This window comes from Oncorhynchus gorbuscha, linkage group LG20, assembly GCF_021184085.1.
Source record: "Oncorhynchus gorbuscha isolate QuinsamMale2020 ecotype Even-year linkage group LG20, OgorEven_v1.0, whole genome shotgun sequence".
Classification (NCBI taxonomy): domain Eukaryota; kingdom Metazoa; phylum Chordata; class Actinopteri; order Salmoniformes; family Salmonidae; genus Oncorhynchus; species Oncorhynchus gorbuscha.
This window is the reverse complement of record NC_060192.1, coordinates 18,791,565-18,807,961: the sequence shown is the minus strand read 5'-3', so window position 1 is coordinate 18,807,961 and position 16,397 is coordinate 18,791,565. Positions and strand designations below refer to the sequence as shown.

The following is a 16,397-nucleotide window of genomic DNA, read 5'->3' as shown; positions in this document are numbered from 1 at the left end:
AACAGTTTGGGCAGTAACTACAGCTGAGTCTTTCTGGGTCTAAGAGTTTTCCACACATGGATTGTGCAACATTTGCCTATTATTGTTTTCAAAATACTTCAAGCTTTGTCAAATTGGTTGTTGATCATTGCTAGAGAACCATTTTCAGATCTTGCCTTAGATGTTCAAGTAGATTTAAGTTAAAACTGTAACTCTGCCACTCAGGAACATTCACTGTCTTCTTGGTAAGTAGCTCCGGTGTAGATTTGGCCTGTTTTAGGCTATTGTCCTGCTGAAAGGTAAATTCATCTCCCAGTGTCTGGTGGAAAGCAGACAGGATTTTGACTGTGATAAGCTAAATTGTGTTTCCTTTTTATGCTGAAAAACTCCTCAGTCCTTAATGGTTACAAGCATACCCATAACATGATGCTGCCACACATTTTTTTGCAGTATTACTTTAATACCTTGTTACAACCAGGATGCACGTTTTGGAATATTTTTTATTCTGTACAAGCTTACTTTTCACTCTGTCAATTAGGTTAGTATTGTGGAGTAACTACAATGTTGTTGATCCATCCTTAGTGTTATATAACAGCCATTCAAATCTATAACTGTTTTAAAGTCACCATTGGCTTCATGGTGAAATCCCTGAGCTGTTTTTCCTCACAGGCAACGGAAATAGGAAGGACACCAGTATCTTTGTAGAATGGGTGTATTGATACACCATACACAGTGTAATTAATAACTTCCCCGTGTTCAAAGTGATATTCAATGTCTGTGTTTTTTTTTACCCATCTACCAATAGGTGCCCTTCTTTGCGAGGCATAAGAAAACATTCCCGGTCTTTGTGGTTGAGTCTGTGATTTGAAATTCACTGCTCGAGTGCGGGATGGTACAGATAATTGTATGTGTGGGGTACAGAGATGAGGTAGTCATAAAACAATCATATTAAACACTATTATTGCACACAGAGTGAGTCCATGTGACTTAATATGTTACTTGTTAAGCAGATTATTACTCCTGAATGTATCTACTTAGGCTTGCCATAACAAAGGGATTGAATAGTTATTGACTCAAGACAGTTCAGCTTTTCATTTTCTATTAATTTGTCAAAATTTCAAAACACATAATTCCACTTTGACATTATGAGGTATTGTATGTAGGCCAATGACAATAGTATTTTCCATTTAATCCATTGTAAATTCAGGCTGTGCTACAACAAAGTGTGGATAAAGTTGAGGTGTGTGAATACTTTCTGAAGGCACTATAGAATGTTCACTCCAAGACAACAAAAATGTGACTTTGTGTAAAACACAATTTTGTAACAAACTCAAGTCCTCTCTACTAAAGGTTGAACCTGTGTCTGGTCAAAGAGCTGGGGGACAGAGCCGCTCAGGGGAGAGCCTTCGGTAACCTAGGCAACACCCACTACCTTTTGGGAAATTTTGTGGAGGCCATCAAATTCCACAGACAGGTGAGATACATATCCCTGGGATAGTAGTCAACGTCATATGATGTACCAGTAAAGATACACACACACGCACGCACGCACGCACGCACGCACGCACGCACGCACGCACGCACGCACGCACGCACGCACGCACGCACGCACGCACGCACGCACGCACACACACACACACACACACACACACACACACACACACACACACACACACACACACACACACACACACAATAGTGTGACATAACAATTAATGGAAGGTGTTTTCACACTAGATCATTTCGCCCCTGGGTGAAAACACATAAGGGACACTTGCCTTTGTCTTTGTGAATGACCTCAATATAAGTGTATGACGTACATACAAGACGAACAAGTATCAGTTTCGCAACACAATATTTGTCAGTCTATAGGATAATTTTTTTTTTGAATGACACAAATATTAATTTTCACAAAGTCTGCTGCCTCAGTTTGTGTGATGGCAATTTGCATTTACTCCAGAATGCTATGAAGATGAATTGCAATTAATTGCAAAGTCCCTCTTTGCCATGCAAATGAACTGAATCCCCCAAAAACATTTCCACTGCATTTCAGCCCTGCCACAAAAGGACCATCTGACATCATGTCAGTGATTCTCTCGTTAACATAGGTGTGAGTGTTGACGAGGACACGACTGGAGGTCACTTTGTCATGCTGACTGAGTTCGAAAAACAGACTGGAAGATTCAAAATGAGGGTGGTGATTGGAATCATTGTTCTTCCTCTGTCAATCATGGTTACCTGCAAGGAAACACGTGCCGTCATCATTGCTTTGCACAAAAAGGGCTTCACAGGCAAGGAAATTGCTGCCAGTAAGATTGCACCTAAATCAACCATATATCGGATCATCAAGAACTTCAAGGAGAGCGGTTCAATTGTGAAGAAGGCTTCAGGGCGCCCAAGAAAGTCCAGCAAGCGCCAGGACCGTCTCCTAAAGTTGATTCCGCTGCGGGATCGGGGCACCACCAGTACAGAGCTTGCTCAGGAATGGCAGCAGGCAGGTGTGAGTGCATCTGCATGCACAGTGAGGTGAAGATTTTTGGAGGATGGCGTGGTGTCAAGAAGTGCAGCAAAGAAGCCACTTCTCTCCAGGAAAAACATCAGGGACAGACTGATATTCTGCAAAAGGTACAGCGTTTGGACTGCTGAGAACTGGTGTAAAGACATTTTCTCTGATGAATCCCTTTTCCGATTTGCTTGGGGCATCCGGAAAACAGCTTGTCTGGAGAAGACATGGTGAGTGCTACCATCAGTTCTGTGTCATGCCATCAGTAAAGCATCCTGAGACCATTCATGTGTGGGGTTGGGCTCACTCACAATTTTGCCTAAGAGCACAGCCATGAATAAAGAATGGTACCTACCAACACGTCCCTGAGAGCATTTTCTCCCAACCATCCAGGAACAGTTTGGTGATGAACAATGCCTTTTCCAGCATAATGGAGCACCTTGCCATAAGCCAAAAGTGGCTCTGGGAACAAAACATCAATATTTTGGGTCCATGGCCAGGAAACTCCCCAGACCTTAATCCCATTGAGAACTTGTGGTCAATCCTCAAGAGGCGGGTGGACAAACAAAACCCCACAAATTATCACAAACTCCAAGCATTGATTATGCAAGAATGGGCTGCCATCAGTCAGGATGTGGCCCAGAAGTTAATTGACAGCATGCCAGGGCGGATTGCAGAGGTCTTGAAAAAGAAGTGTCAACACTGCAAATATTGACTCTTTGTATCATCGTCATGTATTTGTCAATAAAAGCCTTTGACACTCATGAAATGCTTGAAATTATGCTTCAGTATTCCATAGTCCCATCTGACAAAAATATTTAAAGACACTGAATCAGCAAACTTTGTGGAAATTAATATTTGTCATTCTCAAAACTTTTGGCCATGACTGTACAGTACATATCAAATATATAAACTTTATTTTGTTCACAGAGACTTTCCATTGCCAAGGAGTTTGGTGACAAAGCAGCAGAACGTAGAGCCTATAGTAACCTTGGCAATGCTCTGATTTTCCTGGGCCAGTTCAACACTGCCACGGAGTACTACAGGTTAGAAGAGACTACAACACTGACACCTAGTGGACATAATGTGTATCAACCAATGATGCTCAGAGCGCTATGTGATATAGACTTCATTGCCTGCATGCATTCAAATCTAATGATGTTTTAGATCAATATAATGTATGAAATTAATGTATAATTAAAATGTTTCATTTAAATAAATTGTTGGAATTGTGTGCGGGATAGTAAAAAAACACATGATCAAACTTTAAATATCACTGTTCTCCTCTTTTTCCATTCATCGCCCTCTTCCCCTCTGTATACATCTCTTTTCCTCTCCCTCTCGCTCCCCTTCTCCCCCTTCTCCCTGTTCCATCCAGGAAAACTCTGCAGCTGTCTCGTCAGTTAAAGGACCAGGTGATGGAGGCCCAGGCGTGTTACAGCCTGGGGAACACCTACACTTTGCTGCAGCAGTACGAGAGAGCCATAGACTACCATCTCAAACACCTCCTCATAGCCCAGGAGCTCACTGACAGGTACACACACACACACACACACACACACACACACACACACACACACACACACACACACACACACACACACACACACACACACACACACACACACACACACACACACACACACACACACACACACACACACACACACACACACACACACACACACACACACACACACACACTTCCACAAGCACCACAGGAGGTTGGTGGCACCTTAATTGGGGAGGACAGGCTCGTGGTAATGAATGGTGCAGAATCAATAGAATGGTATCGGATACAACAAGCACATTGTTTGATGCCATTCCATATGTGCCTTTCGAGCCATTATTATGAGCCGTTCTCCCCTCCGCAGGCTCCACACACATACCATAAACCTTTAACATGCTTATCAGTATGCTGTTTGATTTGTTCCTTCTCGAACTATGTTTTGATAGGGTTGGAGAGGGCCGTGCCTGCTGGAGTCTGGGAAATGCCTATGTGTCTTTAGGGAATCATCGCCAGGCCCTGCACTATGCCCGCAAACACCTGGATATCTCCAGAGAGGTAACCACTGTGAAGTTCATTTTCAGACCAATATAAACTCAGCAAAAAAAGAAACGTCAACTGTGTTTATTTTCAGCAAACTTAACATCTGTAAATATTTGTATGAACATAAGATTCAACAACTGAGACAAACTGAACAAGTTCAACAGACACGTGATTAACACAAATGGAATAATGTGTCTCTGAATGAGGGGGGGGGGTCAAAATCAAAGGTAACAGTCAGTATCTGGTGTGGCCGTCAGCTGCATTAGGTACTGCAGTGGATCTCCTCCTCATGGACTGCACCAGATTTGCCAGTTCTTACTGTGAGATGTTACCCCACTCTTCCACCAAGGCACCTGCAAGTTCCTGGACATTTCTGGGGGGAATGGCCCTCACCCTCCAATCCAACAGGTCCCTGACGTGCTCAATGGGATTGAGATCCGGGCCCTTCGCTGGCCATGTCTGAACACTGACATTCCTGTCTTGCAGGAAGTCATGCACAGAACGAGCAGTATGGCTGGTGGCATTGTCATGCTGGAGGGTCATGTCAGGGTGATAAACTGTTAGTGTCTTAACGACCGTTCCACAGGTGCATGTTCATTAACTGTTTATGATTCATTGAAAAGGCATGGGAAACAGTGATTAAACCCTTTACAATGAAGATCTGTGAAGTTATTTTGATTTTTACAAATTTTTACAAATTTGACAGTGTCCTGAAAAGGGGCCATGTCTTTTTTTGCTGCGTTTATTTGCCGTTGCTATTATCAGACTAACAATAATCAGACAGTGAAATCCCATACACCCGCAGTCAACAAGGTATTTTTCTCTCTCTCCCTTCTCCCTCTCTCAGATTGGGGACAGGAATGGCGAGTTGACTGCCAGGATGAATGTGGAGCAGCTGATGGAGGCTCTGGGGGTCAACGAGAGTGACCTTTCACCCTGCGGGTCAGAGTTTGAGGTGCAAGGTATGAGGGATATTTCCTTCTATGGTTCTACCTTGAACTTGTATTTTCAGTGTGAGAGGGAGACTTCAGGCGTCCGCATACATAGGTTCGGTTTGCTGCTAGTGGTACTAGGCTAGGCGAAGTAATCGTTTGTGCTCGCATACTCCCTTAAAATGACTATGCTTTAAAAATGAGAAGAAATAGGCAGTATTACTGTTTATCCCTCTTGAGATGCCATATAAATGACATAGCCAGTACACTTCCTCAAAATAGTCAGAATTAATCTAAGATAACTCAAGAAATCTGTTATGAATTTGCATGTTTTTTGCAATTTTACGTTGAACTAAGATGTTTGGTACAGTGTTTCTCAAGTGATTTTTATTTTACATGAAAACTAGTCTGTCGTTGAATGACAACAAACACTTCATTGGGGAATCCCTGCTGTTGACCTATCCCAGAAAAAGAGTCTGAGACTTTCGCCCACCCGAACTTCGGCTTGCCATGTGCGTTTGAACAGCCCCCAAAAAATAACTGCCGAACACCGAAACAAACCAATACATATGCTAACTGTTTCAACTTGGAAGCCTATGTTAAGCTTCACAGTATATAAATTATGACCACGTGCCAGAGTCTGGTGTAGTGGTGAAAGCTCCCAACATTGGACCACATATGCCTCCTGGAACCTTAAAAAAAAGGAGAACAAATAAATACATAAATGATGACCCCTGGAGGTTTATTTGGAAAAGGATAAGGTTAACCCATAAATATTGGTTTGAGTCTCGATGTGTGTTTGTCCCCTTGATGGTTCAGTGTAGGATTTGAGGGTAAGATGATTGTAGATATGAGCCTTATAGTGTTAATTCTACCTGATGCGCTAAAATCATAACATGCTGAACTAACATTCCAAATGAATCTACTTTTGCTGTTTTATTTGAGTAGATTTGACATTTGACCCATGTCTGCACTTTTTTAAACATGAGTTCATTCCTATGTGGATAAAAAATACATATACAAATTAAAGGGGATGGTTCTATTTCTTTTGATAACCGACCCAGACATACTTTTTCAGGGTGATACTAATGACCATAGTAATAATAATTATCAACATGGAAAGCCCTATATAGTATTTTCTGTTTTTGACCAGCCCTGGTTCACATGCAGAGGCACTGCCCAGCTCGCTCTCCATCTCCATACCACACCCCTTCCTCACAGAATCCCCGGCACACTCTCGCACGCACACACACACACGCTCAGGAGGAAAACATCCCACCACTCCTCCAGCCAAACTCTTGAGTTGAGAGAGAGAGAGAGAGAGAGAGAGAGAGAGAGAGAGAGAGAGAGAGAGAGAGAGAGAGAGAGAGAGAGAGAGAGAGAGAGAGAGAGAGAGAGAGAGAGAGAGAGAGAGAGAGAGAGAGAGAGAGAGAGAGAGAGAGAGAGAGAGAGAGAGAGAGAGAGAGAGAGAGAGAGAGAGAGAGAGAGAGAGAGAGAGAGAGAGAGAGAGAGAGAGAGAGAGACAGAGAGCACCTGTGATGGATTCTCACAGGATACTTATTGGACACTGCAAATGGAATTTAACTATAGACTATTAACAATTATAGCAACAGTTTATTTTCAATTTATGTGACTGACAACAATTACTTTACCTTTTCAAAGTATGAGGTAAGCCTTTGAATTATTTGAATGTACTGTAAATGGTATTGGATGCTTTTTCCTTCTAGTTGCTATGGATCTGTAAAGAATAGTCAAGCGGTTTGAAAGCATACTTGAGAAGGCTTCTGTGAAATTCTATAACCCATTCTCTATTCAATTGGTTGAGGGAGATGTATGTATATGTCAGAGGTGGATTGAGTTTTGCAAAGCGCAGAATAAGCTTTAGAGAATGCATACATTTGTCCTTCGCAGAGCCACGCGCTTAGATCTATTATGTATGCAGAGTAATGTCTCATTGTACTTCTGTCAACAGAATCCTTCTCTGCTGATAATGCATCTTAGTGAATGCATTATGTATGCCCCTCTTAAAGGACGTCTGTAGAAGTATAGAGTCATCATTTCAGCTCCATCGTTCTGAGATTGGATTCAATCCATCGCGGATCAGAGGATGGAGTCATTTAGCAGATGCTCTTATCCAGAGTGACATAGTTAGTGCATTCATCCTCAGTTAGCTAGGTGGGACAAGCACATATCACAGGCATAGAAAGTACATTTTCCCCCAGTAAAGTAGCTGTCAGTAGAGTCCGAGCTAGAAAGGGGCTGGAGGGGTCAAGATACGTTTTGAATAGGTAGGGTTTCAGATGTTTTCGGAAGATGGGCAGGGACTCTGCTGTCCCAGCTTCAAGGGGAAGCGGGTTCCACCATTGGGATACCAGGACAGAGAAGAGCTTTGACTGGGCTGAGTGGGAGTTGCCCTCCTGTAGGGGTTGGAGGGCCAAGAGACCTGAGGTGGCAGAACCGAGTGCTCGGGTTGGGGTGTAGGGTTTGAGTATAGCCTGAAGGTAGGGTGGGGCACTTCCTTTTTCTGTTCCGTAGGTAAGCACCATGGTCTTGTAGTGAAGGCGAGCTTCGACTGGAAACCAGTGGAGTGTGGGGAGGAGCGGGGTGACATGAGAACTTCGGAAGGTTAAAAACCAGGCAGGCTGCAGCATTCTGGATAAGTTGCAAGGATTTGATGGCACCAGCAGGGAGCCCAGCCAACAACGAGTTGCAGTAGTCCAGATGGAAGAGGACAAGTGCCTGGATTAGGACCTGCGCCGCTTCCTATGTGAGGTTGGGTCGTACTCTATGGATGTTGTAGAGCATGACCCTGCAGGAGCGAGTCACTACTTTGATGTTTGCAGAGAATGACAGGGTGTTGTCCAGGGTCACGCCAAGATTCTTTGTACTCTGGGAGTGTGATACTGTGGAGTTGTCAACCATGATGTAGAGGTCTTGGATCGGGCAGGCCTTCTCCGGGAGGAAGAGCAGCTCTGTCTTGTTGGCGAGCTTGATGGTGGTGGGCCGACATCCAAGTTGAAATATCTGCCAGGCACACAGAGGTGTGTGTCGCCACCTATGTGTCAGAAGGGGGAAAGAGAAAAGTAGTTGTGTCATCCACATAGCAATGATGGGAGAGACCGTGTGAGGATATGAGTGAGTTGGTTTATAGAGAGAAGAGGGCCTAGAACCGAGCCCTGTTGGACACCAGTAGCGAGAGTCTGTGGTGCAGACACAGATCCTCTCCACGTCACCTAGTAGGAGCAGCCTGGCAGGTAGGATGCAATCCAAGAGTGTGCAGAGCCTGAGATACCTAGCTCTGAGAGGGTGGAAAGGAGGATCTGATGGTTTACAATGTCGAAGTTAGCGGTTAGGGTCAAGAAGATTGTTCTGAGAGATAACGAGAAAGTTGATCAGAGACAGCACGCTCAAGTGCTACATGTCTATAGTTTTTGACATCCAATGAGTTGAGTGTTGGTTTCTTCACGAGGGGAGCAACTATGGCCATTTTGAAGACAGAGGGGACACAGCTAGTGGTCAGTGATGAGTTGATAAGGGAAGTGAGGTATGGGAGAAGGTCTCCAGAGATGGCCTGGAGAAGGGGATAGGGTCGAACGGGCAGGTAGTCAGGCAGGCAGACCTCACTAGTCACAGGATGTCATCTGGAGAGAGAGAGGGGAGAAAGAGGTCAAGGCGTAGTATTGTGTGAGTGAGACCAGTGGACTCAATAGGTGATTGAGTAGCGGATGTTGTCAACCTTCTTTTCAAAGTGATTGACAAAGTCGACTGCAGAGAGGGAGGAGGGAAGGGTGGAGGGTTAAGGAGAGAGGATAAGGTAGAAAATAGTTTCCTAGGTTTAGAGGCAGAAGCTTGAAATTTAGAGTGGTAGAAAATGGCTTTAGCAGTGGATACAGAGGAAGAGAAGGTAGAGAGGAGGGAGTGAAAGGATGATAGGTCCTCCGGAGTTTTGTTTTGCTCCATTTCCGCTCAGCTGCCAGCAGCCCTGTTCTGTAAGCTCGCAATGGGTCACTCAGCCACTGAGCAGGAGTGGAGGGCCGAGCAAGACAGGAGGAAAGGGGACAGTGTGAGTCATAGGATGTAGAAAGGGATGAGAGTAGGGTCAAAGAGGCAGAATCGGGAGACGGAGGGAGAAGGATTTAGCAGAACGGAGAGATGATAGAATAGAAAAGGAGAGAGTGCTGGGAGAGAGAAAGTGAAGATTGCAACAGCGCATGACCATCTGAGTGGTTAAGGTTGGAGGAAAGGGTGGCAGAAAAGGAAACAAATGAGTGATCAGAGAACTGCAGGGGGGTTGCAATGAGATTAGTAGGCTAGAAGCCTCTAGTAAAGATGAGGTCAAGCGTATTGCCTGCCTTGTGAGTTGGAGGGGATGGGAAAGGGTTAGGTCATAAAAGGCAAGGAGGGGAAAGAGAGATTTGGAAATAAATAAATCAAAGGCAGACATTGGGAGGTTGAAGTCGCCAAGAATAAAGGAAATAAGTTAACCCATTGTCATATCTTAACTATCATTAAATTGAAGACTTAGTTTTATCAAAGATTTTCTGTAATTAGTATTACGTGATTAAACTGATTAATCATGTAACTGTAATTAACTAGGAAGTCGGGGCACCAAGGAAAATATTCAGATTACAAAGTTATAATTTTCCTCATGTAACTTTTCAGCTATTTTTTATCTGATAAATTAGTCTTCTAATTAATTAATTATTTACTTTACCTCACGTTCGTCTCATTCCAAACGTTGTAAATTGTTGGTTATCTGCACGAACCCAGTCTTCACTATGAGTCATCCATCAATTCACAGAAATGCATAAAAAACAGTTGATAGTTACAAGGAAATGATAACGGAAATTCCCTAGTGGGTTAAACCGGCATGGCGGCTTCTTGTACAAAAAGGAAGTGGGGGTCGACTGAGAAAAGACAACACACAGTTGATAATTATAACAATTGAAATGCTAATCCTTTGCACATGAACGCTCATTCATTCAGGAACAATTGCAATCAATATATATATATTTTTGCTCAGTGTGTTGTCGGGATCTCTGCTGAAAAGTTTGTTTCTGTTGGAGAGTTTCCGTCCTCTCTGTCTCTCTCTCTCTGTCGTGGTTAGAGTGGATAGTTCAGAGTGACATTCATTCATTTCTTTATCAGTCTTTATCGGTTTCGGCGGTCTTCGTTCTTCGCGTTCAATGATACCGAATTCCTAGCTCCAGACTAGTAATTCATATCAAAGACTTGTTCTTATTCTGTCGGTATCGATAGTCTAAGAGTTTAACCACGGGTATGGTTAAAATATTCAGCAATCGTCTCAAACCTTGGCCCTCTCGTTATCGAGGTAAACTGGTCTGCAACCTTTGTCCTCTCGTGATTGAGAGAAAACATGGTCTGTTGAGAACTTTTATTCAGGAGTTTATTCAGGAGTTACAGAAACGGGCCCGACTCTACCTGGGCTCATGGGCAGTCCTCTGATTTAGTTAAACTCATAAGGGAATTGGAGTTTCCTTCATTAAACAGTCCAAAATCACATTACACAATTTTACAAAGAGTATCATCCTCACTTATTCATCTTATACAATAATTAGATGTAAACCTCATATCTGAGGCTATTATATAAACAGCGTTATGGTAATGTGGCCGCACCGTATCCCATGAGCTTCACCAAGTTGTAACAAACAGACCAGTTCGTAGCTTGATTCTTCATCGATCTTTTATACCTTCTCCGGAACATGAATGTTGTTCGGACCTCAAGTTCTATGAGGTGGAAGAAATTCCTTTGTTCTCTATGAAAATTCACTAGGTCTCTAAACTGTGGCCATGAGGAGATCATCTCCTCAGGAGATCTTCTTCTCAGGAATTTACCATCTCTCTGACCACAGCAGCCTAGTTGTAGGAGGCAGGGAGAGGGGGATGGGGCTTGCTGTCCCCACAGAGGGCAACGTCATGACACCATTCATGTCCATAACGGAAATGTAGAATTTCCTTTAGTACACGTGTTCTCTGAACTTAATGATGGACAGATCTGAAGAAATGTTCTAAATCGGCCAAAGCATTTGTCTACAATGTGAGTTTTTGATATTGTAATGAATTTAGACTTTGGAGACATGAGGCTACTGTTTTTGGCACATTTCATGAATTAAGTCCCGTGAATACATCTTCAAATTATCAAATTGTAATTTTTGGTATGTAGATAGTTGGGACCATTTTATATATATATATATATATATATATATATTTTTTTTTCATACATACATGCATCCATCCATCCAGTACCAGTACCAGTCAAAAGTTTGGACGCACCTACTCATTCCAGGGTTTTTCTTTATTTTTACTATTTTCTACATTGTCGAATAATAGTGAAGCCATCAAAACTAGGAAATAACACATATGGAATCATGTAGTAAAAAAACAAAAAGTGTTAAACAAAATATATTTGAGAATCTTCAAAAAGCCACCCTTTGCTATGACAGCTTTGTGCACTCTACATATATAAATATCAAAATAAATCCTCTCTCTCTCTCTCCATTGATTTACATTGGATTTGCGTATGATGTGAATACATGTTCAATATATGTTCAAATGGTCAGATCTTAATTTTTGATTTATAGCTTGTCCGCATTCACAAAGTATTCAGACCCTTTGACTTTTTCCACATTTTGTTACATTACAGTCTTATTCTAAAATGTTTTAAATAGTTTCAATCAATTTTTTATTTATTTTATATTTTACCTTTATTTAACTAGGCAAGTCAGTTAAGAACAAATTCTTATTTTCAATGACGGCCTAGGAACAGTGGGTTAACTGCCTGTTCAGGGGCAGAACGACAGATTTGTACCTTGTCAGCTCAGGGGTTTGAACTTGCAACCTTCGGGTTACTTGTCCAACGCTCTAACCACTAGGCTACCCTACACACAATACCCCATAATGACAAAGCAAACACAGGTTTTTATAAATTTTAGCAAATTTACAATAAATCCCCCCCACAAAAATATTCCATTTACATAAGTATTCCAACCATTACTCAGTACTTTGTTGAAGCACCTTTGGCAGCGATTACAGGCTCGAGTCTTCTTGGGTATGATGCTACACACTTGGAGTTTATCCCATTCATCTCTGTAGATCCTCTCAAGCTCTGTCGGGTTGGATGGGGAGCGTCGCTGCACAGCTATTTTCAGGTTTCTCCAGAGATGTTTGATCGTGTTCAAGTCCAGGCTCTTGCTGGGCCACTTAAGGACATTCAGAGACTTGTCTCGAAGCCACTCCTGTGTTGTCTTGGCTGAGTGCTTAGTTAACCTTCACCCCAGTTTGAAGTCCAGAGCATCCTGGAGCAGATTTTCATCAAAGATCTCTCTGTACTTTGCTCGGGTTCATCTTTACCTTGACTAGTCTCCCAGTCCCTGTTGCTGAAATACATGCCCACAGCATGATGCTGCCACCACCATGCTTCACCGTCAGGATGATGCCAGGTTTCCTCTAAACATAACGCTTGGCATTCAAGACAAAGAGTTCAATATTGGTTTCATCAGACCATACAATCTTGTTTCTCATGGTCTGAGAGTCCTTTAGGTGCCTTTTGGCAAACTCCAAGCGTGCTGACATGTGCCTTTTATTGAGGAGTGGCTTCCGTCTGGCCACTCTACCATAAAGGCCTGATTGGTGGAGTGCTGCAGAGTTGGGAAAACCATCTCCACAGAGAAACTTTGGAGTTCTGTCATATTGACCATCGGGTTCTTTGTCACCAGCATGACCAAGGCCCTTCTCCCTCGAAAAGCTCAGTTTGGCCGGGCATCCAGCTCTAGGAAGAGTGTTGGTGGTTGCAAACTTATTTCATTTAAGTATAATGGAGGCCACTGTGTTTTTGGGGACCTTCAAAGCTGATTAACATTTATAGTTCTCTTCCCCAGATCTCGACACAATTCTGTCTTGGAACTCCACGGGCAATTCCTTCGACCTCATAGCTTGGTTTTTGCTCTGACATGCTCGGTCAACTGTGGGACCTTATATAGACTGGTATTTGCCTTTCAAAATCATGTCCAATCAATTGAATTTACCACAGGTGAACTCCAATCAAGTTATAGAAACATCTCAAGGATGATCAATGGTAACAGGATGCACCTGAGCTAAATTTTGAGTCTCATGGCAAAGGCTATGAATACTTATGTAAATAAGGTATTTCTGTTTGCTATTTTTAATACATTTGCAAAAATGTATAAAAACCTGTTTTTGCTTTGTCATTATGGGGTATTGTGTAAAATGTGTTATTTCCTCCATTTTAGAATAAGGCTGTAACGTAAAAAAATGTGGAAAAAGGGAAGGTATTGAACAAATGTGCTGTCCAAATGTGCTGTATATTTCAAAAGTATATATATATTTATATATTGATCCAGACAAACTATACACCAAATATTATTCATTAATATATGACCATTGCAACATGTAATCACATGACTTAATTTGTGACGTGTAAAAAAATTGTACCCGCACTTGTACAAAGATTAAATATAGTGCAATACAGAAACGTCTGTAGTTTACAAATGAGTTGAATCATACTGTATATTTAGCATATTTGGGCTTGGAATAGGTCAAATAAAATAATATATGCTTTTAAACAATTTAATTTGGAAATGTAATTCGAATGATTCTTTATATTTTCTCAAGGTTGATACTGGAAATTAGATGCTGACAATCAATCTTAACATTTCAATGTGGCCTGCCTAGACACTTGTACTAGCTATGTTGACACCAAATTTCATGGATTTACAGAAATTGTTCAGTGGCGCATTTTGATATTGTACGAAATATAGTAAAATGATGTGAATGGGTTTTAATGTTTCTCCCTGACAGATATGCACTGTTACTCATTCACGCACGGTTATACAAATGACACCCTACAATTCTACATGTAGTAACAGTTGAGAGGAAATCCATGTATTGTCTTTTTCTTACCCATTTATGTCATTGTGATATATTGTTTAAAAAATATTCAGGGAATATACTCTGTATTCCAAGAGAACGGCAATGTCCTAAGGCTATGATAGGAGAAAGATAAAGGGACCATGTGAGAAATAATCTAATGAAGATAGACTGATAGATGGAATGTTGAGTGATCATTGTTTGAGGTCACTTGAGAGAATTCCGGTCAATTGCATCTTCTATTGAGTCCGGGTTGGGAGGAAAGGGTTAGTCAGGTGGACACAGCCCTGCTCTGTGTATGGATAGGACATGTTGGATGTTTATTTGAGACAGAGACGGTCTGTTTGGATCAGCAGGCCCATGCTGTACAGACTGTGGTTAGGTGGGACCCAGCCCTGGCGGCCCTGGCACTGCCGCCTCGCAAAATGGAAATACAATGAGAAGACAGACATTCAAGTTGTTATAATGGTGATGAAGTTTAGATTATTGTAGTTTGCGAACCATTGGTGCTTAGCGTTTTCTATGCAAGAATAACTTTATGCCTTACTATTTACAAATTGTCAAACTAGTATGTAATTTAGGACTGTGTTGTGTCTATTCATTTGGGGGGAATTCCAATCTGAGTTAAGCCACCGTAAATAATTCCCTTTTTAATGCACTTTTCTCTCTACGCACTTTTCTCTCTCTTCTCTCTCTGACCTTGCTATTAACTTGCTATTAACTTAATTTAGGGTGGAGATTAAAAATAAGGTGTGGCAGTGTGTCTTCAGATATTCAGTCCTTGATTTAATTCCCTCATAATTTCACCACATTTACACATGATGAAAAGATGTAGTTGTAACGGCGTTCGTCTGTTGAAAGAGAGTCGGACCAAAATGCAGCGTGGTGGTTACTCATGTTCTTTAATGAAAATTAGACGATACATGAAATAACAATAATATACAAAACAACAAACGAAACGCGAAAATACAGCCTATCTTGTGATGACAAACACAGAGACAGGAACAATCACCCACAAAACACACAGTGAAACCTAGGCTACCTAAATATGGTTCCCAATCAGAGACAATGAGAATCACCTGACTCTGATTGAGAACCGCCTCAGGCAGCCAAGCCTATGCTAGACACCCCTACTCAGCCGCAATCCCAATGCCTACTAAAACCCCAATACGAAACACAACAAAATAAACCCATGTCACACCCTGGCCTGACCAAATAAATAACGAAAACACAAAATACTAAGACCAAGGAGTGACAGTAGTAAGGTTAAGCAACCTGTCAGTTCCAAGTGGAACAACATCTACTTTATTTTTTCCCGATAGAAATAACAGCATTCTCCATAAACTGTAATTTATAAATTCATAAGAACTATCGATAAGAGCTAGGTAAATGAGTAAGCCTTTTGGATAAGGGGATTGTAAATATAAATGACAATTGTTTTAGATATATTTTACCTTATGATTGCTGGAGACAAATGTGAAACAAGTCATATGGCAGCAAACTGAAGCATATCAACAGACTCTTTCACCTTTTCCACAGTGAAGTTTATGATTATGCTGGCCTTACAATTTGGAATGAAATTGGGGGGACCCGAGCTATCAGCTTCTGTAGCCATGAGCAAATGACAGTATAGCACCAAACCTACCAGTTTGATTTATGATTTCTACAATGTTTTAATTATATGCCCAGACTTTTCAGTTAAAAAAACAAACAATTTGTATCATGTTAAATATTAGCCTCTATCGGTAGTAACCATCAGTTATACCCACATACATTTATAACTGTCAGTGACTTTAGTGTTAGTTTTCTTACATATTACATCATTCAATTACGTTGTTATTTTACTGTTCATGCCTCTGTCACGTTTGTGTAGTTTTTCCTGAGGATCTCTAGCAATAGTGGATCATATTAGGCTAATGTATTATAAATTGTGCAGTAATTTGGGACTTGTAGTCTATTATTTGAATCATGATGGAGCAAAACATAGGTAAGTTCAAAACTGCACGGTCCACCACGACTGGACCGT

At 41.7% G+C, this 16,397-nt stretch overlaps 1 protein-coding gene across 3 annotated transcripts in view; it reads left to right on the top strand.

Annotated features, from left to right (window-relative positions):
- LOC124006983 (G-protein-signaling modulator 1-like) overlaps positions 1 to 16,397 on the top strand; it is a 67,270-nt gene that overhangs the window by 25,960 nt on the left and 24,913 nt on the right. For all 3 annotated transcript variants that reach the window (XM_046317201.1, XM_046317202.1, XM_046317200.1), the window contains exons 5-9: positions 1,330 to 1,453; positions 3,413 to 3,528; positions 3,861 to 4,016; positions 4,439 to 4,547; positions 5,380 to 5,494. In XM_046317201.1, the coding sequence (XP_046173157.1) occupies positions 1,330 to 1,453; positions 3,413 to 3,528; positions 3,861 to 4,016; positions 4,439 to 4,547; positions 5,380 to 5,494 (620 nt within the window). The remainder of the gene's footprint in view (positions 1 to 1,329; positions 1,454 to 3,412; positions 3,529 to 3,860; positions 4,017 to 4,438; positions 4,548 to 5,379; positions 5,495 to 16,397) is intronic.